This window comes from Momordica charantia (assembly GCF_013281855.1).
Source record: "Momordica charantia cultivar OHB3-1 chromosome 2 unlocalized genomic scaffold, Mcharantia_2.0 BLBB01000002.1, whole genome shotgun sequence".
In the NCBI taxonomy this organism is placed as follows: Eukaryota; Viridiplantae; Streptophyta; class Magnoliopsida; order Cucurbitales; family Cucurbitaceae; genus Momordica; species Momordica charantia.
Genome location: NW_028275160.1, coordinates 8,865,278 through 8,888,089, shown reverse-complemented (window position 1 = coordinate 8,888,089; position 22,812 = coordinate 8,865,278). Strand labels below are relative to the sequence as shown.

The 22,812-nt window shown below is 34.2% G+C and overlaps 2 protein-coding genes across 6 annotated transcripts; both read left to right on the top strand.

The window, feature by feature from the left end:
- Positions 1-517: 517 nt before the first annotated feature.
- LOC111017893 (UDP-glycosyltransferase 84B2-like) lies at positions 518-2,965 on the top strand. Its single transcript, XM_088121046.1, has 2 exons — positions 518-1,604; positions 2,426-2,965. Exons 1-2 carry the CDS (start codon positions 567-569, stop codon positions 2,846-2,848), a joined length of 1,461 nt encoding a protein of 486 aa, XP_087977172.1. The 5' UTR covers positions 518-566; the 3' UTR covers positions 2,849-2,965.
- A 5,253-nt stretch (positions 2,966-8,218) lies between these two features.
- On the top strand, positions 8,219-17,083 carry LOC111017943 (putative cadmium/zinc-transporting ATPase HMA1, chloroplastic). 5 transcript variants are annotated; one of them, XM_022293841.2, is made up of 13 exons: positions 8,219-8,879; positions 9,254-9,404; positions 9,483-9,667; positions 11,765-11,911; positions 12,473-12,668; positions 13,549-13,661; positions 13,797-14,038; positions 14,490-14,595; positions 15,113-15,277; positions 15,697-15,913; positions 16,120-16,307; positions 16,395-16,481; positions 16,793-17,083. In XM_022293841.2, the coding sequence occupies exons 1-13, from the start codon at positions 8,427-8,429 to the stop codon at positions 16,973-16,975; spliced, it is 2,433 nt and encodes an 810-aa protein (XP_022149533.1). In that variant the 5' UTR covers positions 8,219-8,426; the 3' UTR covers positions 16,976-17,083. The 5 variants fall into 5 exon arrangements, with proteins under 5 accessions (XP_022149533.1, XP_087976861.1, XP_087976862.1 ...); XM_088120735.1 differs by lacking the exons at positions 8,219-8,879; positions 9,254-9,404 and having other exon boundaries at positions 9,524-11,092; XM_088120737.1 differs by lacking the exons at positions 8,219-8,879; positions 9,254-9,404; positions 12,473-12,668 and having other exon boundaries at positions 9,540-9,667; positions 11,778-11,911.
- Positions 17,084-22,812: the final 5,729 nt, after the last annotated feature.

Here is a 22,812-nt window from a genome sequence, read left to right as displayed (position 1 = left end):
TTGTTGTGTTAAAAAAAAAAATAAATTTCTGACCAAAAATTTTGTCATTCATTTTCGATTAAAGCACTATCTCAAAAATTTGGTACTTGCGTCAGAGAAGTTCAATAAACTTTTGAGGGGATGTGGAAAGTTAATTTCTAATTTCTTGTTAAATGTAATTTGTATTTTGAGTTATTTTAAGTGAGTTTTTTGGATGGGAAAATAGGGTGGAAGTTGAAGGAGAGGTGGCAAAAAGAGGGATGGAAGACGACAAATCTTGTCACCGGAATCTTGATATGCTTATAGCTGACATTGCTGGGAGGAAATTAAAGGATTTGACGAGTAAAAAATATCATGCAAATGGTGGTGGTTTTTTAGGCGTTTTACTTCCCAATTTGTAACGTGCTAATGTTTATGAAATTTCCTAGGTAAACCAATTACCTACGTCATTAATTTTGGATTTTTCTCGAGTAGTCCTTCCTCACATAACATTATAAATAGAGCTGAACCAACTTCCAATTGAGCAAAGTGCCAAAGCGTTCGTCTTTCTTTCATTGTCTCCCACATCCCAACTCACAAACAACAATATGGTGGCTGCGGCTGTGACTGTGGCTGATCAAAAAACTCATGTCCTCATGGTCTCAGCAGCTCTCCAAGGGCACCTCAACCCCACTCTCAAGTTCGCCAAATCTCTCATTTTCAAAGGCATCCATGTCACAATCGCCGTCACGGGCGTGGCCCGTGACTGCATGCTCAAAAACACTGCCGCCGTCACCACCACCCCCTCGATCCAGCTTGAATTCTTCTCAGACGGGCTGGACTCGGAGTTCAACCGTCACAGCGACTACGACCAATGGCTGGAGTCCCTCAGCACCAAAGGCCGCGAAAACCTGTCGAGTCTCATAACCAAACTGTCCCAACACACCAAATTCTCGTGCCTAATCCTCCACCAACTGGTGCCGTGGTTCATCCCCCTGGCCGCCCACCACGGAATCCCCTGCGCCGCCGTGCTGTGGATCCAGCCGTGTGCGCTCTACTCCATCTACTACCGCTTCTTCAACAAACTAAACCCCTTCCCTTGCCTCCACGGCTCCCGGGACCTCTCCGTCGAACTCCCCGGCCTGCCGCTCCTCGGCCTTGACGACCTCCCTTCTTTGTTCCTCCCAAACAGCCCCCGCTGCTTCACAAATATTCTCTCGGTCTTCTTCAAAGCGATTAGGGACGACGTGAGGTGGGTGCTGGGGACTTCCTTCGAGGAGCTGGAGGAGGAGGTGGTGGCCTCCATGTCTGGCCTCCACCCCACGATTCATCCCGTGGGGCCGTTTATGGTCGGGAGGGAAGAAGATGAACATGTTGGGGTGAGCGTGGAGCTGTGGAAGGCGGATGATTCGTGCTTGAGGTGGTTGGACCGGCAGGAAATGGGTTCGGTTGTTTACGTTTCGTTTGGGAGTATCATTGTGCCGTCTCGGGAGCAGATTGAGAATGTTGCGGAGGGGCTTAAGAGGAGCGGGAAGCCGTTTCTTTGGGTCCTCAAGGACAAGGAATCCGGCGGGGAGCTGCCGTCTGGGTTTTTGGAGGATGTTGAGGGGAGGGGCCTCGTCGTCAGCTGGTGCGCTCAAGAACAGGTTTTTTTCTTTAACTTTGTTCACTTATATATATTAACACTCTCAACTTAAAATTCCATCGCTCAAGACAGTATCGTTTCCTTTATGTTTCTTGTTTTAACTTTGTTGACTTATATATTAACACCTCTCAGGTCAGAGCTCTCGTTTCGTAACGAATTACATGTCTTCAAGATCCATAAATTTAAGTAGGATAAAACAATCTTTAAAATTATATTTTAAAACACATTGGAAAGAGAACAAGAAAGAAGAAAGATTGTTTTCAAAATTTCTATACAATTGTGAGAATGTTTCCGAAAAATTGAAACAAAAAATAAAGTTAGTTGTAAGATGATTATATTTCTTAAGAAAATTGAAAGCGAGAAACAACAAATGAGATTATCGTTACTAAATAGGTCTTAGTTATAAAAGCAAATCTTACTGGGACGGAGCGATCGACGAAGAGTCTTATCTTAAGGAGAACACACTCTTAGTCAGCACATACCTTAATGTTAACTTAGAAAAATTGTATTATTAAGATTTTATCGTAATTCATCAACTTAAACTTTTAGATTAATGGATGATTAAACATGATATATGAAAGTAGGAGCTCATATATTCAAACATGTATAATGTCATTTCTTTCCGATTGATCATTTTGGAACTTGTATAAATTTACAAACTCACAAATTAGGAGGATTTCTTCCAACATTTACAGTAACCCGTCAAATTCCATTTTTGAGCTAGGAGAATCATCAATTAACCTACCATAAAATTAAAAAAAAAAAATCAGTTAACAAGGTAGGGTATATTGAATATTTTTCATGCATATAATTCTTGACAAGGTTCTCAAGCATGAAGCTGTGGGTTGCTTCCTGACCCACTGCGGATGGAACTCGACGCTAGAGACCATAGTCGCAGGCGTTCCGGTGATAGCATTTCCGGAGTGGACGGATCAGCCTACCATTGCCAAATTTCTAACAGATGTTTTCAAGGTTGGAGTGAGAACGCGAAAGGGAGATGACGGAGTAGTGAGTTCAGAAGAGGTGGAGAGATGCATAAGAGAGATCACCGACGGGCCAGCGGCGGAGGCAATAGCCAAAAGAGCGGTGGAGTTGAAGGAGGCGGCAAAAAGGGCGGTAGAAGACGGCGGATCTTCTCACCGGAATCTTGATATGTTTATAGCTGACATTACAGGGAAAGAAATAGAAGGGTTGACGAGTAAAAAAGATCATGCAATTGCAAAAATGGTGGCGGTTTCTGAATAATATGCTTTTTTCCAATATGTAACCCTGCTCTGCAGATGGACAATATGAAGGAAAGTTATAACAAATATATGACATAAATGAAATAACAATAATACTGTCCTGTGCATAGAGTTTTTACTGACAGTGTAATGTTGGTTTTTCTTTTTTAGTATAACATGTGGGGTGGGGATTCGAACTCACAAACATTTTGGTTGGAGATATATACTAATTATCGTTGAAGATACTCGTTTTTGTAACAACGTGACGTTTTTAATTAACCAATAAAAATATATGTCATCCTAAGTACTGGAATTTGAATGATAGGATTATTTTCTAAAATATCTGTAAATATGTATTTATAAATGCAATTATGAATACACTATTTAGAAAACTAATTACAAATACAACAATTGAAAATTTTATTAATTATTAATTAATTTAATAGTGATAATCAATAAATTAAGATCATAAATGTGTGATTAACTGCAACTACCAATTTTTGTTATATTTATAAGTTTTTTAGTATAACATGTGAGAGCAGGGATTCAAATTCGGTCAGATAGGTGTTTTATCCTATTGAGCTATGCTCGCAAATTATTTTAATTTCATCCTTGTCAATGTGACATCTGCGTCTAAAAATGTGTATTAAAATTCAAACTTGAGAGCTATGAGACTAATTCTACATTAGAAAAAAAAGAAAATAAGGAGAGATCAGCACAATATTCTTTTTTTTTTTTTTTATTATATGTGAGGGTAAAGATTTGAACTCTCATATACATTGCTCTAATGGCTAAACTATGCTATCATTGGCAGAACTAACCTCTTTAAAAGTTCTGAAAACCTAATATGAGATTTTTTTTCTTTTTTAAGTAAAACCAATATGAGATTCAAGCCTTATGTTTATCAGTATTAATTAAGTACATTGTTCTATATTAATCAATCCGAGATGGATATAAGATATTTAAAGGTTGAAAGTTCCATCCACATATTTTCAATAAAATATGGACGTTTTCTCACCTTTTTTCTTCCTCTAGTATTAGGGTAAGATTTATTAGAAATTTTTTTGTTTGTTTTATACAAACAAATATAGGGTGGGTGAAGATTTTTTTAGTACAAAATATGGGGATGAGGGATCGAACTCACAACCTCCTAATTGAAAACCATATATGTTAATTACTGTTTAGCTATATTCACTTTGGTGATAAAGATTTAAACGGCCTCCACAACATAAAAGGTAAATATTTTTTTTCTCATTGATGATTTTGGTTTGATAATATTCATGGTAGAATTACAAATTAGGCAAGAGCATATTTATTGGATAACTACGCCAACTTGCCAAATAAGCAAAAGTCAGAGGAGTTCTTACTTAAATGAGCTCTTTAATAGAACAAAAAACAGTTTTGTGAATATGGATCGAAGGAGGATCCATGCTTTTGCAATAGCAGACCTTTTCTCCAACAACATACGCATACACAAGTAGACAACTTATCTTAAAAATACCTTTCAAATTCTCCCTGACATAAGTTAATTTAGGACTCGTTTGGTGACAGTCTCGTTTTCTGTTTCTCGATTTTTGTTTCTATTCTTTTTAAAATTAAAAACAAGAATATGTTTGATAATCATTTCGGTTTCTTGTTTCTTGAAAAAAAGAAATAGAAACAAAAATATGTTTGATAACTATTTCTTGTATCTTGTTTCTATTTTTTTAATTAAACAACTTGTAGGGGTGGAATTCGAACCTACTACAATCTATTGATCGAGAATTTATACCTTATTCAGGTTAGTTAATTTTTATTTTTAGTTAAATAAAATTTAGTAAATATAATATAAAAAGATATAATATAGACTCGAAGAATAATATTTATTAAAGAAAATATAATTTAGAATATAAATTTATTTGATATAAACATATTGATTATTAGCTTAGCTTAAATAAAGAATAAAGTTTCAAAATATTTTTAATTTAAAAAATAGAAATTTTTTTATTTAATAAAATATAATAGCTTTTAATGAAGAATAAATTATCAAAATATTTTAAGTTAAAAAATATAAAACAAATTTATAGTTTATTAAAAAATATAATTTACAATATAAACTCATATAAAAGTATAAATTATTTATATTAAAAAAAGTCGAGAAAAGTAGAGCTGTGAAATCGGTGTGGTGAGGTATTGGAAGTGTGTTCAGCGAATCGAGGGCTTTGCTGCGAGGAGGATGCCTTTTTTAATCAGCCAACGTCAAGACCTGCAATAGAGTCCTACCACGTTAAGGGAGAGCACCCAACTTGCTTGTTGACACGTGAGGAAAAATAGGGAAAGCTTATCCCTCACTCGCATTCGCCTAATCGAGCAGAACGCCACTCGGCGATCATCCTACAACAGGTCTTACTAGAAAAAGAAAGACAAAAAAAAAATTTAATTTTGCAGTGAAAGTTGCGGATCTCTTCGCCCCCCTCTCCCGACTCAGTCACATGCAACCAGGCTTGAAACCCGACTCAATAAAGCCTAAGGGGAAAGGCGAAACCGAAAACCTCCAGGTTGCTGCTGAGACCGGAGGACCGCGGTCTTGCAAGAAAATAGTATTTCATATTGAGCTCCAAATATACGCTTTAAGCGCACCTTCACTACCCATAGTCGATCTCGTTAGGGGGTTGCACTCAATAGTCAATCGCTACCATCAGTATTGTCCACCAATGTTTCTTCAGTTATTGTAACAGATAGCAACAACCATTTCATCCGGCATGCGTATTTTTTATTTTCCAATGTATTTACATCTTTCATTAATTATTAGTTTAAATAAAGAATAAAATATTAAAATATTTTTAATTTAAAAAATAGAAATTTTTTTGTTTAAGAAAATTAATTAAAATAAAATTTGAAAACATTTTAGATTAAGAAAATATAAAATATAAAAAAAGAAACAAAAATAATAATATTTTGCATGAAATGGGGTTTGAAATTATATGGACCACCACGGCATTGATGCTTTTTAAAAATTTTAACAAATATATTATTTAACATCAGATAGTGCCGGGACACAAAATAAAGAAACAAAAACGGGAAAAACGAAACTACTTTTCATAGTTTCCAAAAATTGGTCCTTTTTCGGAAACGTTTCTCAAAATTTAGAAACGAGAAACGGGATTGGTTAGCAAACATGTCTGTTTTTCAAAAAATGAGAAACAAGAACAAGAAACAGGAAACGGGAACGTTACCAAACGAGGTCTTAAAGTTCTAAGTTTTATTTTGCCTTTCAATATCTCACTATATTGTTCTTTAGGAGGCATTTGGAGCACAGATTCGACATCTAAAAATGTTAAGTTCGGGAGCAGATTTGGGGTGTTGTGATGTCTGTAATTAGGAAGCCCGTTTTGAGGTACAGAAATGTGTATAGACTGCGATTAAGTAATCTATGTTTGGTGTGCAAGAATTCTTCCAACTCTACTTGACCTCATGAGAGTTGCTCAATCTTTCCAAACCTCCCAAATTGATTAAGGAGGGAATAATTCAAGATCTCTTTGGTAAAGTTCTCGTTTTTTTATGTTTTCTCTTTTTTATTAAAGAAAAATAAAATTGCATAATTTCAATACCCATAGTTTCAAGAATGATAAAAAAAAATTATTTTTGAACAAATTAGAAACATGAACAAGAAATAAGAAAATTGTTTTTGTTGTTTTAAAAATTTCTGCACAATTTTAAGAATGTTTCTACTAAAATAGAAACAATGAACATAAAATAATAGTTGTCAAATGCATATGTTTCTTACTACAATTGGAAATGAGAAAAACAAATAGGAAGATAACCAAACAAGTTTTTATGATCCGTTTGATAACGTTCTCGTTTCTTGTTTTTCGTTGCTAAAGAGACATAAGTGTTTGATAATTGTTCTTGTTTCTCATTCTTTTTTTTTTTTCAAAATTTTGTAAAAATCTTATATACACCAAAATCAAATTTCTTGTTTCTCGTTTGTATTTTCCAAATTTTGAGTTTTTTCCAAAACATAAATAAAAGTATTATTTTATCGTTTTTTTACTCATAAGATATAAATTTTGAATAAATTTAAAAAATTAATTTTCATATAAAACCCTACTTTATTTAATTTAAAATTTTAGGGAACAATGAACCAGAAATAGTTACCAAACATATGTTTCTATTTATCATTTTTGACTTATAAAAATGCATAATATATATTTTAACAAAAATAAATAAATAAGATAAAAATTTTGAATATTTAATTTAAAAAATTAATTTTCATATAAAATTTTACTTTTTTCTTAATTTAAAATTTTAGAGAACCGGAAATAAGAAATGGTTACCAAACATATGGTTCTACTCCTTTTTTTCAATAAAAAAAAAACGTAAAGTGCTAGTTGTAATTCTATTTCTATCAATTAGAATGATAAAGGATTGGTTTGGTAACATGCTTGCAGCCAAATAAACTTTTAATTTCAACTACTTACTCCTTCCCAAAAGTAATTTTACTAAAAGGAGAAAAGGATTTAAATCATCTATCCAATGTGTATATCAACTAAAACCATCCATTCATTTTAACACAATTAATTTTCTAATGAATAATGTTTGAAGATTTTAGCACTATTCACAAGAACAGCTCCCTCCACATGTCAAAATATATACGTCACAAATGGCCGTACATTTCTGTTTCTAATTAGTTTGAATCTTCAAAATATCTTACACTATATGTTGCGGTTTTTGAAGTCCTCATTTATTTAAAACGATGTTAAAGCGTCGTAAGAATGTTATTTGTAATTTTCTTTTTCATACAACAAGATATAAAGTGAGAGCTCGAACCCACAATATTTTGATAGAAAATAAATGTCTTAACTAATTGAGTCACGTTCGCAGGTCATAGTTCCCAAAATTGACTTAGTCAATAATCTCAATTAACTTTAAATTTACTCTTAGTACAATAAACGTTAGAGTGAGTTGTCGAAATAAAAAATAAAAAATAAAATAAATGTTAGGCGAGAGATTAACTTCATAAAATATAATAGATACTTGAACTATGTTCAAAACGACGACCAGCTGTAATTAAAAATAAGAAAAGAAAAAAAAATTTGTCATCGATCAAAAGAAAAGATATTAATTGGATGGGAAAAAGATAATAAAATGTTTTGTAAAGAGCATAGCTCAATAGTAAATAGTACCTACTCATTCTTTGAGGTCGGAGATTCAAACATTATATTCCTATTTATTGTTGTTGTAATTAAAGTGACATTTGAGGTCAAATAAATATCTTATCTACTCAGCTATGTTCAAATGGATTAGTCAAATTTAATTTAGTTTTTTTTAAGTATAACAAATGTAGAGACGAGGAATCCAACCTCGGATTTTTTTTAAGAAGCAAGATGCCTAAATTGTGAAGCTATGCTCGCTCCAATTTTGGCGGTTGAAGAGGATGAGTTCATAATGTCAATATTATGACGCCATGTTGTAAAATTCAAGCACTACTTGATTCAACTGTTCTTCAGCTCGAATTTTGGGTCAATTCTCTGTAAGTCGTATCTCTTCTCTCTCAGTTTGCGCACTGTAATGAACTGAATTCAACTGCATGAATTCGAGGATTCTCGTTTCTTCACCATATGGGAACCCTCTCCTTCCCAATTTCATCCCCAAAATCCCGACTGCCACTCTCCCGGAATCGAATTGCATTTTCGACGCCTTTTCTTCCAACATCTCTCCCTTCTCATGCATTTCGCGTTCGTAATTTACCCAATCTCCACCTACGCCTCGTTCCCTGCACTGCTGCGGCAGCCGATCAATCAAATCACCACCACCACCACCACCACCACCACCATGGTCACCACCATTGTGATCATGGCGTGGAGCTGACTGCGCCTCAGAGAGCGGTGGTTGGATTTGCCAAAGCCATTAGGTGGACGGACTTGGCGAATTATCTGAGGGAGCACTTGCAATTATGTTGCTGTTCTATGGCTTTGTTCGTAGCTGCTGCTGTTTGCCCTTATTTGGTGCCCAAGCCCATTGTGAAGCCTCTACAAAATGCTTTCATTGTCGTTGCTTTCCCTCTAGTCGGGGTATGGATGTCTTCCTCTACCACTTTTTGTTCTGTTTTGAATTGCTTCAATGAATGTGATTATTATGCATATATTCCTGAATCCTACTGCTGTGGCTTTTTGTAATTCTAAACTTGGAACTTCTACGACTTATCACGGTGTAATAATCTGCTCGATTTGATTAAAATTTGGGTGTTGAACTGGTGATCGTTTTTATCAACAATTTATTGATAAACAACAATTGGGGAGCTTTTTTCCTGATCTCCTAGGCTTTGTTTCTTCACTTCTTCTTTCCTTTCTCTCCGGAAGACGTCGTGTCTTCCTTTGTGGTTCTATGTTATGAAATTTATTTGTATAAAATTGTAATATATCTAATTTGTGCCCCTGCTTGTTAGGTATCCTCATCCCTTGACGCTTTAACTGATATTAGTGGTGGAAAAGTAAACATCCATGTACTTATGGCTCTTGCAGCCTTTGCATCCATCTTTATGGGGAACTCCTTGGAAGGAGGACTACTACTTGCCATGTTTAATTTATCTCACATTGGTAAGAAATTTGATGCTAGCTGAATTACCTATCTTTTTGCTGTGGATTTTAACTGGACCAACATCAATGGTGATGTAGCGGAAGAGTATTTTACAAGTCGTTCAATGATTGATGTCAAAGAGTTGAAGGAAAACCATCCAGATTCTGCCCTTGTTTTAGATACAGATGATGGTAAGCTTTCCAATATTACAGATTTGTCCTACCAGAAGGTGCCTGTCCATGATGTACAGGTGAATTCCTATATCTTGGTTGGAGCTGGTGAGGTATGTGATTTCAGATTCTTACATTACGATGTAATAGTGATCCAGAGAAAAACAATTAAGCATAATGTCTTCATAAGATACAAAAACTGTATTTTTATTTTTAGTTCATATTTTCGCTCTTATTGATAAACATGAGGAAGAGGAAGTTCTCAAATCTGATAATCAGCTTGTAACTCTAGTTGTTTGATGTTGTTTCGAGAGAAGAGGCATGTTGAAGATAAGCCTACCAATGACCATAACCTTGTACTGTGGAGCGATTATGTATGGGTGTACCAAGAAAGGGGATGGGAGTGTGCAAAGGGGTGATCCTCATGCTACAACAACTGATTGAAGACTTCTTAATTCTACCTTTAGTGCTGCTGTTATCCTGAGGGTGCAATGGGTATCCACGCTTGGGTTTATGAGCATAAATTGGAAAAACTTGACTGTTAAAGTGAAATTTAAGTTGGGGGAGGGTGTGGTAGTCCACAAAGGGGATCCCTGTATGACAGATCTTTTATCTCAAAGTTGACAATGAAAATTCTAAGGATGCAGGACAAGAGTTATGGCTGGAGCTAAACTCCATTTGTGCTCCAACGAGTGATCATAACCAAACAACAAAACCTGGAGATGTTCTGGATGAAATTCAGTGTGTTTTTCTCAAGTATTCCTAGGTATTTTGAACGTCTATCTGGTCTGTTCCTTACAGATGCAAGGATTACACCATTACTCAGCTAAGTGTCTCACCAATCAAAGTACAATGCTGTTGGTACCCAGAACTGAGTAGGCGACTTGAATCCTTGCGTGAAGGATATCCTGCTCTCTAGTGTTATTCACTTAGTAGTTCTTTGTTCAGGCCCATTATCTTGATAAAGAGGATGACAATAAGTTGTATGGGGCCATAGTATTATAAAGAATCAACCCAAGTTAGGTTATCACCAAATAAGTGTAAGGCCAGAGAATATCTAACGACAACCCACATGGAAGGACTTTGCGAACTGTAGTCACGTCCTTTGGACTTATCAACACTCCTTCCACTTCTCAATTGTTGATGAAGTGATGATGAATGACATCTACTGATCTGTGTATTGAGTCTTAACCTACAATGGGTGTTGGGGTTGTTTTTAGGCTGCAAAGGTACTGATTCAATGTGTGGCCATCTCAGCTACTGATGCTTGGCTATATAGGAGCAAACATCTCATATTAGCACCAATTTCCCCATTTTCATCTTGAGCACAAGGTGGCTTTATTGGGGCAGGGTATGATGGGCTCCTTTTCTGGTTTACTTATGTAAGGAGGATGAGAAGTGGGCAGAAAAGGAATAGAGAGGCTGTAAACAGGGAAAATTAGTTGGGAGAAGGGAATCTACGGGATGACTCAAGTGGTTAACTGCAAGCAAGTAGGAGGAACCATGAGTAAGAGGATAGAAAGTTTATGGTAGTCATGGTATCTCCCTTTTTTTTTCTTTTTTTCTTTTTTTTTTAACAGACTGTTTTTACTCTTTTTCTATGAATGAATTTTCCACTTTGAGGCCTACTATATTCCTGCCACCCCCAAGTATTCAAACTAGAAGTACAGTTTGTTTTTCTAGGCGGTGAACTTTTCTCTTCTTCAAGTGACTACACAGCTCCTGAATATTTTGCACATAAAAATTAGCATAATATCCAGTCATGTCTTGCAGTAATTATATATTTACGAATTGATAAATTCTTCAATGTCAACCATTTTAGAAAACATTAAAGAAAATCTCTAAAGCAGGTAAAATTTTTTGTTTTTCTTTTTCTACAAGTAGTATAAAAAATCATGTTAAATGAACTTTCTGAGATCAGAAACCTGAATTTATTTTTTAAATTTCTAGATAATTTTTTAACATAACCTTACGATAAGGCTTCCAAAAAATGTAATCAAGTAACCTCTCACTTATGCTATTATCATTAACCCTGGTTTCTTGAGGCTTCATTTATTGAACACCTGCCTTCTAAAGTTGTAAAAATATTATTGTCCAATGCACTAATTCTATAAGTAGCTGCACTCTCAGTTTGAGTGCCTAGATTTCTCATGTTTCGTCATGATATGTTAGAATAGAAAACATCATAATGGAGGCTTGTATTTTGCTAGTCTGTGCCTGTAGATTGTGAAGTTTTCCAAGGTAGCGCTACAGTCACTATTGAGCACCTAACAGGCGAAATAAAACCTTTAGAGATTACGGTTGGAGACAGAGTTCCTGGTGGTGCAAGAAACTTGGATGGTAGGATAATTGTTAAGGTATTGTCATTTTTTCTTAAATTTATTTTAATTTTTTTGAACTTAACATTGTTTCTTAATATTAAAAAAGAAAAGAAAAAACTGGATAATTGTGTTAAAAACTAAAAAATGCAGAATACAATATCAGTTTGACGAGAAAATCACTGAAAATAAGTGAAAGGAGAGCAATTTCACCTAATTATCTATTGTTTTTTCTTGCAAATTTTATTAACAGTCTGTTATTTTTCTAGTTTTTAATCTTTTCTTTATTACAAGAAAAGTAATTTAGTTGATAGATCAAATGTATATAAACTTTATAAAACAGGTTTTCAGTTGAGACAAATAGAACTTTGAGAAAAATTACGGAAAAAAAAAGGTACACCGATTCAAAGACAACAAATTCTCACGGTCAACCAGAATTTCTAAGATATCATTGGATATTCTTCCTATCTCTCTATCACAACTCCAAAAGCACCACATAAAAGCAGTTGAAGAACGAACTTTAGCTTGATCCCCTACTGATGGTTCGACTACTGTAATTGTTTTGTTAGCTCACCCAGTTAATTTTGAAACTCGATGTAGGCAACAAAGACCTGGAAAGAGTCAACACTGAGTCGAATAGTGAACTTGACTGAAGAGGCACAACTGAATAAACCAAGACTTCAGCGGTGGCTGGATGAATTTGGCGAGCATTATAGCAAAGCAGTTGTAGTTTTGTCCATTGCTATTGCACTCGTTGGTCCAATAATGTTCAAGTGGCCATTTATTGGTACATCAGGTAAACATCAATATTATTCAACTGGAAGTTGCATCCTATCTATACCACTTTACAATGATTACTTCCCTATGTTTGGAGGCAAGGTTAAAGCTCTTTGGATCAATGGCTGATGGTTAAGGAATGGCTTGTTATGGTTGGGGAGAAAGACGAATGTTTTCAAAAGCGTTCAATTATGTCTGTTTTTCCAAGGATGTGGGTGGGCAGAAAGGGGAGGGCTTTGGTATCAAAGCACCAATAATCATCTCCACCCAATATGTAATAGCCCAAGTCATTCTACATCCATCAGTACAATGCACCAATAATGTGACGCCTATATAGAAGTAATTTTATTTAAAACTGGTTGTTAAGGGCTCAAACAAGTTGGATTGTGAAAAGGAAGTCTAAATATTTCAATGGCCATTACATCACACTAAAATCATCTTGAAGACAACTTTTCCAAACTTTCTAACATAAATACCAATAATCAACTATCAGCAAAATTATTATCAGCTCCAATTTGATCCCATAAGACGAACTTAACAACTCAAGTCTTGCAATTTCTCCTCATCTGAAATGAAGATGTTTGTGACATCTCCTACTTGGAACTTTCGGTCATGGTATGTGGTACAGATAATGTTATTTAGTTGAATTATGATTCAAAGAGTATCATTTGGACACACTTAACCTAATTAATAACTTGTGGTAAACACCTTCTAATCCTTAATTGTAGGTTTTGTTTAAAGTTCAGAAGGTGAATCTTTTACATCTCTGTGGTTCTTCATTCCCTCTCGTCGTCTATTCTCTATCTAAGTGTCGTCGTTTACTTTTATCCATTGTAATTCCATGTTTCTTCTTTGATTAAAAGTTCTGTCATCTGTATGATGCCTACTTAATTCTTTAGCTTGCAGAGGATCCGTTTACAGAGCTCTTGGCCTCATGGTGGCAGCATCACCTTGTGCTTTGGCCGTTGCACCATTGGCTTATGCTATTGCAATTAGTTCCTGTGCAAGAAAGGTATAAATAAATCAATTGTCATAGTAAAATCCTAATTACTTGCACTTCAAGATATATTCTTCTTTTTGGTAAAATAGGAGTCTATTCTTACTGAGCATTTCTGATGCCGTCTTTTTTGTTATCAATTCAATGCAGGGGATATTGTTGAAAGGTGGCCGTGTATTAGATGCATTAGCTTCTTGTCACACTATAGCATTTGATAAAACTGGGACGTTGACTACTGGAGGTCTTATTTTCAAAGCAATTGAACCAATTTACGGACACAAGGTCAGAGAAAACAGATCAGACTTTGGTCCCTGTTGCATTCCCTGCTGTGAAACTGAAGCCCTTGCTGTAGCAGCTGCCATGGAGAAGGGCACTACTCACCCAATTGGGAGGTCCTTTTGAATTTAATTTTTCCTCGATTATAGTTATCCTTTCTGAACTTTTTGTGTTTTATTCCTTCTCAGATGAAAAAGGTCTTATAGCTGCATTTGATTGGAAATTATCTTTTTTTTTTAATTTACATATTTATTTAATTATTAGTTTAGCAGGAGTAGGAGGTGGAAATCAACAGATCTAGGATATGTCTGAAATTTTCAGACCAAGTGCTGGGAAATTTTTAATTACGACAGACTGCAACTTATCTGCTGTTTTATTTTAGTTTATTGCATGCTTTTTATATGAGGACAAATTGGTATTAGAGGGGTAGGTCTCATCTATATAGATCAATTACTTGTACATGTATTTGGGTACAAAAAGTTCAAGAATAATTGATGCCCAAGCATTTATTATATGCTCCAAGTACCCATATATTTCTTTTTTTCTTTTTGGTCATTTTACTTTCAGAGCTGTGGTTGACCATAGTATGGGAAAAGACCTCCCATCCTTTTCTGTCCAAAATTTGGAGTATTTTCCTGGTAGAGGACTGGTTGCAACTCTGGATGGTACTGAGGTAATGATTATGCTAAATCAACTAATTGGTTTATCTACTTTTATACCTGCACAGTTGGTGGGTGTTATTCCTTTCTCTCACATGCATTCTCTTTTCTAACTTCAACTTATTGTTATAATTGGAGCCAACTACGAAATCTACAAACTTGCCAACGACCCTATGTATACCTTCTTTTCCATCCATAAAACCAACATCCATCTATTATTCCTTCTTCCACAAGTTATTCTGCTTTGAGTTGTGTGACTTCATGATACACCATCATCTATCTCGTGCCTGTCTATTCTTCTGTAGAAGTTTGTGACATTGATTTATCTTTGCATGACATTGTGATTTATGAATTTAAACGTAACAATTATGCAAAGAAACAGTGCATGTCATAAATCATTCAGAAAAATCAGCTAGTAGTACAGGGGACCGGATATTTATCCACGGTGTTCTTTATTGTAATTGATTTTATCATATTGTATAGTCAGTAACCGGCAAGGCAAACTTGCATTTTCATCTTGATTTATTATAGTCAGGAACTAGAGGTGGGAAACTATTGAAAGCATCTCTTGGTTCTTTGGATTTCATCACTTCACTCCACAAATCAGAAATTAAATCAAAAGAGATCAAAGAAGCTGTGAGCACATCTTCATATGGAAGTGAATTTGTTCATGCTGCTCTTGCAGTTGATGGGAAGGTAAGATATAAGATTTCATAAATGGGCCAGGTTTCTACTTATTCTTTACCTATCTGGTACGAAAAGATATTAATCTAGCATTGCCTTGTTAGAAAATCAAATCTAACATGGCAACGCCTAGATCCATATCCACATCACTATTCTATTATCAAATTTTAATGGTTATTTAGTTGGGACTTTATTGAAAATTTTTATACCTTGGGGTAAAATTGATACTTACAGAACATTTGAGATAAGTAAAAGTTTGAAAATTTACGTATATTTTAAGTACTAAATGATAAATTTAGCCCATATAAAACAATATTAGTAGTCAAACTGAATTACTCTTACTCTACTTACCATATGATTCATCCTAAAATAGTCATTCTAAATACATGATTGTATTTTATTGTTTCAACTTCATTGCTATGAGGGTGCAGGTAACACTTATTCATCTTGAGGATCGACCTCATCCTAGAGTTTCAAGTGTAATAGTAGAATTAAGAGATGTGGCAAAACTCCATGTTATGATGTTAACTGGAGATCATGAGTCAAGTGCATGGAGAGTGGCGAAGGCAGTGGGCATCAATGAAGTCCACTTCAGTCTGAAGCCTGAAGATAAGCTTAGTCACGTGAAAAGTATCTCTAGGGAGAACGGTTGGTTTTCTTTCTTAACCCTCATTATTGATTAGCTTAATTATTCGATGTTAATAGAGCATATACTTGTTCCTACTACTGAATTATCATGACACAACGAAATAGTTCCCAGTTGACAGTTGAGTTTTTTCCCACTGTTTTCTGTATGTTTGTTTGTCCGGTAACTTGTAAGGGTCTTTGTTTCTCGTTTGCTGTTGAACATATAGGAGGAGGGCTGATCATGGTTGGTGAAGGCATTAATGATGCTCCAGCACTTGCTGCTGCTACCGTTGGAATAGTGCTTGCTCAACGTGCTAGCGCAACTGCTATAGCTGTGGCAGATGTTCTGTTGCTGCGGGATAACATTTCTGGTGTACCATTTTGTGTTGCCAAGTCCCGCCAGACGACTGCCCTAGTAATTAATTACAAGACAACCATTGTGCTCTGATATCACTTTTATTGATTGTCACCACTGCTTATTCTCTACTTAATTTCCTTGCAGGTTAAACAGAATGCTAGTCTTGCCTTATTTTCAATATTTTTGGCTTCCCTTCCGGCAGTTTTAGGGTTTCTTCCCTTGTGGTTAACGGTATGAAATCCAGCTCTTTTGACGTTCTTATGGATGTTTATTTTCAAGAGCCTATCAAATGGTATAAGATTCATCAAGTACTATTTCACCTCAGCTAAATGAAGTTGACTCAACTTCTTTTTTATGTTTTTACATTTTGAAATCTTGATCGAATGTCAAAATATTGTTTGAAAAACTAAAACTGTTTTTCGTTAAGATTTCCTTACTGGTCTTAAAACTAGAAACGGAATTGTTATAAAACGAGGCTCGGAAGTGTTTGCATTCACAAATTAATATAAATGTACTTAATCACCTCTTGGGAAAAAATGCAGGTACTTTTGCATGAAGGTGGTACTCTTCTGGTTTGCCTAAATTCGATACGCGCTCTGAATGATCCGAGTTGGTCCTGGAGGCAGGACTTGAAGCAATTGCTAATGGGACTGAAATTTAGGGGGTCGCAGCCAAGCCTTGATACCAGCTCTACCAGTACCACTGTACAATCTTCCCTTTTATAGTTCCTCTCTACTTCTCTACAACTATAAGCTTCCCCTTTGTAGTTCTCTTTCTCATTAAGCTGTTAAAAATCTGTACATGTTCGTTTTAGGTAAATGAATTTTACTCTCTTTTGAAGTGCCTTAAAAATTTTGTGGTATACTTGGGAAATTCGTGGGTATAATGTTACCAGGAAGGAGTATATTTGTTCAAAAAGCTAAATTTAAGCTGCCCGAAGTCGAGGAAGGAGAATCATATGAGTCCTCCTTAATTCACAAAGCCTAATATTTACGTTTTTAATATCGACATAGAGGGAACGGGGTCTAGTTCCGTTTTCAGGGTTCAAGCCTGGAAATCGAAAAAGGCTGGGGCATTTACTGGCAACACAAGGCAGGGCCACTTTTGGTCAAAATAATTGCTTCAGCTGGAGTCACATAATTCTCGAAGCACAGGGGTTGAATAGTGATGGCTGATTTTGAGCATGTCTGGAATCATTTTTGCTTTTTTTTTTTCTTTTTCTTTTTTTCCAAAATCAGTTGTATATCATTGTCAAACATTAATAATTATTTTCTAAAATCAATAGTATATTATTGTCAAACATTTTTAGTTTAAATGGAAGTGATTTCGGCGATGAAAAAAATGATTTCGGTAATGTCAAAATCAATTTCAAACATATTCTAGTGTGTGATATGATAACATAAAACAAGTGACTTTCAAAACGGTCACTTCCAAATGTCTTTAAATTATTTAATTTTGGTCTTTTGCGAGTTGGAACTCATTCTACCATCTAAGTGTTCAACAAATCAAGCCCAATCTAATATCAAACTTTAACTTGTCTGCCTCACTCATCCATCCATTAGATTAAAAATGGATCACTCAAAGGTAAAAGATTTAAGACCTTCATCTCTAGGTGCTTTGATTCCAATCTTGGAAAGTATGAAAGAGTGACAGAGAAGCGGTTGAGTGTCTGTATAAGAAGACATAAAACCAGCCAGAACAACCAAACTTAATAGGATGAATGACATACACAAGGAACCACCAAAGAACCACATGTAAACCCTAGCTCAGCGATAGTGGCAATAATTCACCTCGTATATTCTCTCTCAAATACTAACGATCCCTAAGAAAAACGGCTGTTCTCTCTTCTCCAAATCTTAGATCTAGGTCAAAAAGAGAATAAATATATTTCAAATATTGGAGTTAGGAATGGAATTAAATAATCGACTTCTAGCCCACATGAGTATAACTCAACTAAACTAGTTAAGGTATATATTCTTGACCAAAAGAATATTGAACTAGAAATACGATCAAGCCCTTGGCAAGGTTGAACCAACCAGGACCGAACCCAAATAATGTGGGTTTAAGACAAGCTTGGGCTTGCCTTTATGCTTGGCCTGGCCAATGATGAGATTGATGCTACAAGGAGGCCAAGCTTGAGACAATTGATTATAATTGCCATACGACAACCAGGCGTCTTTTGGTATGGTCCATCTTCTAGTTTAGATCTTATTTGGTCTTTTTTATCAAGATCGAGACATTTAAATAGTAGACTGAGTCTTGACATATTTAGTTGTTCGGGATGTGAATATAGACTCACATTGAGTAAAAGACACATCTATTGGTATAAAACTTTTTAAATGAAACAAAAAGCATGGATGTCCTAAAAATTAGTATCAAATTCAGAGAAGAATGAAAAGCTTAGTTGTTCTAATATTAGCTTTGGATTCAAAAAGAGAGAAACCTCATGGGGTCATGGGCTACTTGGAGATAATCCAACAAAAGGGCAATGATAGCTCTAAGTGAGAAAAAGCTAAGAGAGAAAGCATGGAAAAAGGGATTAGTTTTCAAAAGGCTTTGTTCATCTCAAAGGGAAACCACTATATCATTATTCACACTCTCCCTCTGACATAAATGGCTCAACTAAGGAGACAAGTTTGTCAAACCAAAGAGATAGAAAGACCCAACCCTTCAAAATTGTGCTTATTTAGTGCTTAAATTCAATTTAAAAAATAGTTACATTTCAAACTTTGCTATATATTTCTGTTTCGTTTACGTTGCTAATATCATTAACGTGACATATCTATTAGTTTGTCCAATTATCCTCCACATCTCACTAAGTTAGATAAAACTCATCTCATGAACATACTACTTTAGCATTCTACTGGTGTTAATGGCAAAAGTTGAATAAAAATATGATCTAAAGTTCAAGAAATAGAGTGAAGTCAACTTCAACATAGCTTAACTAGTTAAAGTATACATCTCCGACCAAAATGTCTGAAGTTTTTTATTTTTCACCCCATATATTGTTTAATTAAAAAAAAAAATGTGAGTGCCTATTTAAGATTCATGAACCATACACACAACTCCTTGAAATTAAAGGATTAAATTTATAATTTAATCAAGAAAAAAAAAAGGAGTAATTAGATTTTTTTTTTTTCAATGATTTGGATCTAATAGGCAGCTTGGGGAGAGGATTCAGATTTCAGATGATTCCAAATGAATCAGTTGGTGGGAGTGAGCTGTCTTCACAATTTTGTGTAGTCAATGAAAGCCCCATGGTCCTTTCATGATATGCCATTTAGCTCTTTCTTTAATTAATTAACCAACTTGGAAATTGCAATAGCAACTTTCTTTTTTTTTTTGGTAGCTTTCCCATAATTACATTACCTTTTTTTTAATTAATAGTCAGAGCGGGTTGCAAATTTGAACTTTCGATCTTTTAATTTTAACCCGATCAATAAAGACAACTTTTGAAGTCAATACATCTTATCTTTCCTGCATCAATTATTGTGATCTATAATTAGTGACAATTTCTAAGTGACATTGAAAAAGATATCTACATAACTAAGCTACCTAGTTAAAAAGATTACCTAATCTATGATTATCTGATATATATTTTTTTTTACAATAAAATGTGTCGTATATCATCAATAAGTTAAAATATCGATATGAAAATATAAACCTTTTAGTCCTCTTCAATCATATATGAATGTATGATGATAAATTAAAAGGTGTTTTTTTTTTCCTTCCAAAATTTAAGGATACACATATACAAGTTGAGATTTGAGATTTGAACTTTCAAACTATGAAGAAGTTTTTTTTGTCTTAACCAACTGAACTGTACATTGACGGTTAGAAGATAATGTGATAGCTTTTTTAATCAATGAGTTTTTTTCTTTTTGTTTTCACATACTAGGAAATTAGGTAATCCTAAATTATGTGACAACTAAAAGGATACACAAATTTTGAGGGAGAAAACTCATTGCCAATTAAGTTAAGATAGTTAAACTTAACGCTTCTACTAGGTTTCATATTATATCCTAACTTATTCAGTCATATTTCAATTTTAAGTACTGATAAACAAACTTGAACGCGATCCTATAAAGTTATTATTTTAAAAAATTTTTGGGTAAAATGTCATGTTCTAAATTATAAAGTTCAAAATGGAATCATTCTCACTAAAAAAATATACTTCTATTTTAACTCTAGGTCATTTAAATATCATTTAAAGTAAGATAAACTAGTTTCTAATGATATTATATATTAACCCCTAGTTTCTAATGATATTGTTGTTTTTGTTACAAATACATGTAGGATAACAAAGTGAAGTGACTATGTAGTCACGAAATAGATTACTCTATTAGCCAAATCATTCGACACGACAACTTATGTTCAAATAAATTCCACAAAATAGTTAACTACCAACAATTAGTTCAGTTTGCTCGACACAAATAATTAGCTCAAAATCCAAACAGAGGCATATCATTGCTCATCCATATCTTGGATATTGAATTCTCTTAAATGAGAGCATCTAGTCACACGACACACTCATCTTTTATGATACAAAGTTATCGTGTTCTCCCGTAGCGAGATTAATCATCACATTCAACTTCAATACCTATAAAACCCATCTCCATAAGTCCTAACTATGCTCCATTTCACACTCTAATCTCCATCACAAACCTCTTAATTTGATCCTCAAACAGTAGCCTCAACAAATACCACATAAAGAACAAATCGAAACACTCGAATTAATAACCCTCTCTCTTCTGCAATTTGGTCGAATCTAAGAGTAGATTTCTGATATAATCCACCGCCAAAAAGCCCATCTCTATCCAATCAAGTGGCTGTGTCAATTTGAAAATTCATTTTCAAAAGTGAAAACTACTCTTATTTCTCTTACTTTATCTTATTTTTCCATGATTTCAAGGGATATTTCAAATATTCTGTACCCAAGCAAATTATCAATTGGGTCCCCCAATCAAATTCTCTTCACTAAATCCACAACTCAAAGTTTGGCATCACCACAACTTATAATTATTCTTAAAATAAATATACATATAAAGAAAAAAAGCATGCAAAAGGAGAGTAATTGGGTCATTGTCAAGACATAGAAAAATAACAAAAGCACAATAAAAATTAATGAGAAAGCTACGCAGCCACAACCAAACAAACAAAAAAAAAGATCAATTACCTAACCATAAGGAAATTCTGAACCTTTTTTGTGTAAAGAGAAACCCAATTTGCAGCTTTCTTTTTTCTGCCTATTTTCACACATGTTTTGCTGTAAAGCCCCAATCGCTGCTGGAAAAATTAGGCACCGTTTGCCACTTTCTGTTTGTTTCCCGAGAAAATTTTCATAACCTTACAACTATTACACGGAGGGTCTCTCTCCTAATCTTTTAGGTAAAGATTGAATATTTCATAATATATATATAAAAGATTGAAGGGTTTTGAGTGTTGTAGTGGCTTAACATGATATTTGAATAGAAAATGTATGGTTGAATCTCTGTAATATCATTTCTTTGATAGTTGTTTTTTAATTTTTCTTATTATTCAAAATCTATATCGTGTGACTTCTCACCAATTGGATTCTTATAATTGAGAGTGTCGACAACAACTCAACACTGTAATCGAAGTTGTGGGACTCATCTCCAAATAGAGAGCGAGAGGAAACCCTAGCTAGACGTCCTGGGGAGCACGAATCAGGGAGGAGTATCCCTATTCAATCATAAGCTCACTATGCCACCACCCGTCGATGGTGTTCGCTTATGTTAATTTTAGATCCCATAAATGAAAGATATGCATTAAGAATAAAGAAGATTAAATGATAGGCTAAATATATCAAAATGATTCCTATCTTTTAAAATTATCAATTTTACCTCTACCTTCTTTGGAAACAGAGGAATTTTAAATAATGTGAGTTGAAATTTGAAAAATGATTTTATCTTGTTTTGAATAAGAAATATTTGAAACTCATGTAATTAAAATTCTGGGATGTTTGTTAGAAAAGAAAAAGAAAATAAAAAAAATTACTGATATAGGTTTTTAGTCTTAATTATTAATAAAAAAAATTAAGATGTATGACAATGCCAAATAAATAATTTATTATAAAATCCTACACAATTAAATCATTTTGGTTGGAAATTTTTTAATGTAAAAACGTTATTTGAAATCCATAAAAAATCACTCAAAATCCCAAATAAATACATCATTTATCGAATCTCATTTTATTCTTACCAACAATAATCTTTAAAATTTTGTTAATAAGAAACTAATATATTGTTAACATACTTGGATGTGTGGGTACGTTACTTGGACATATCATTTGCAAGAAATGAATTTTATTGATAGGGAGAGTTTGGTTCGAGGATGGGCAAAAATTAAATTTCACGAGTCAAGTAGCATTTCAAATAATATATTCACACGTCTATATAAGTAAGTTTTTTTTTTTTTAGAGTAAGGGTTTTCAATCTCCCAACTTAAAAAAAAAGTTATTAATAACTTATAAAATGTTTAAAATATCAATGTCGATCGAAATGTTTAGATCTTAATTTTATGGAAATGTCGATAAGATATT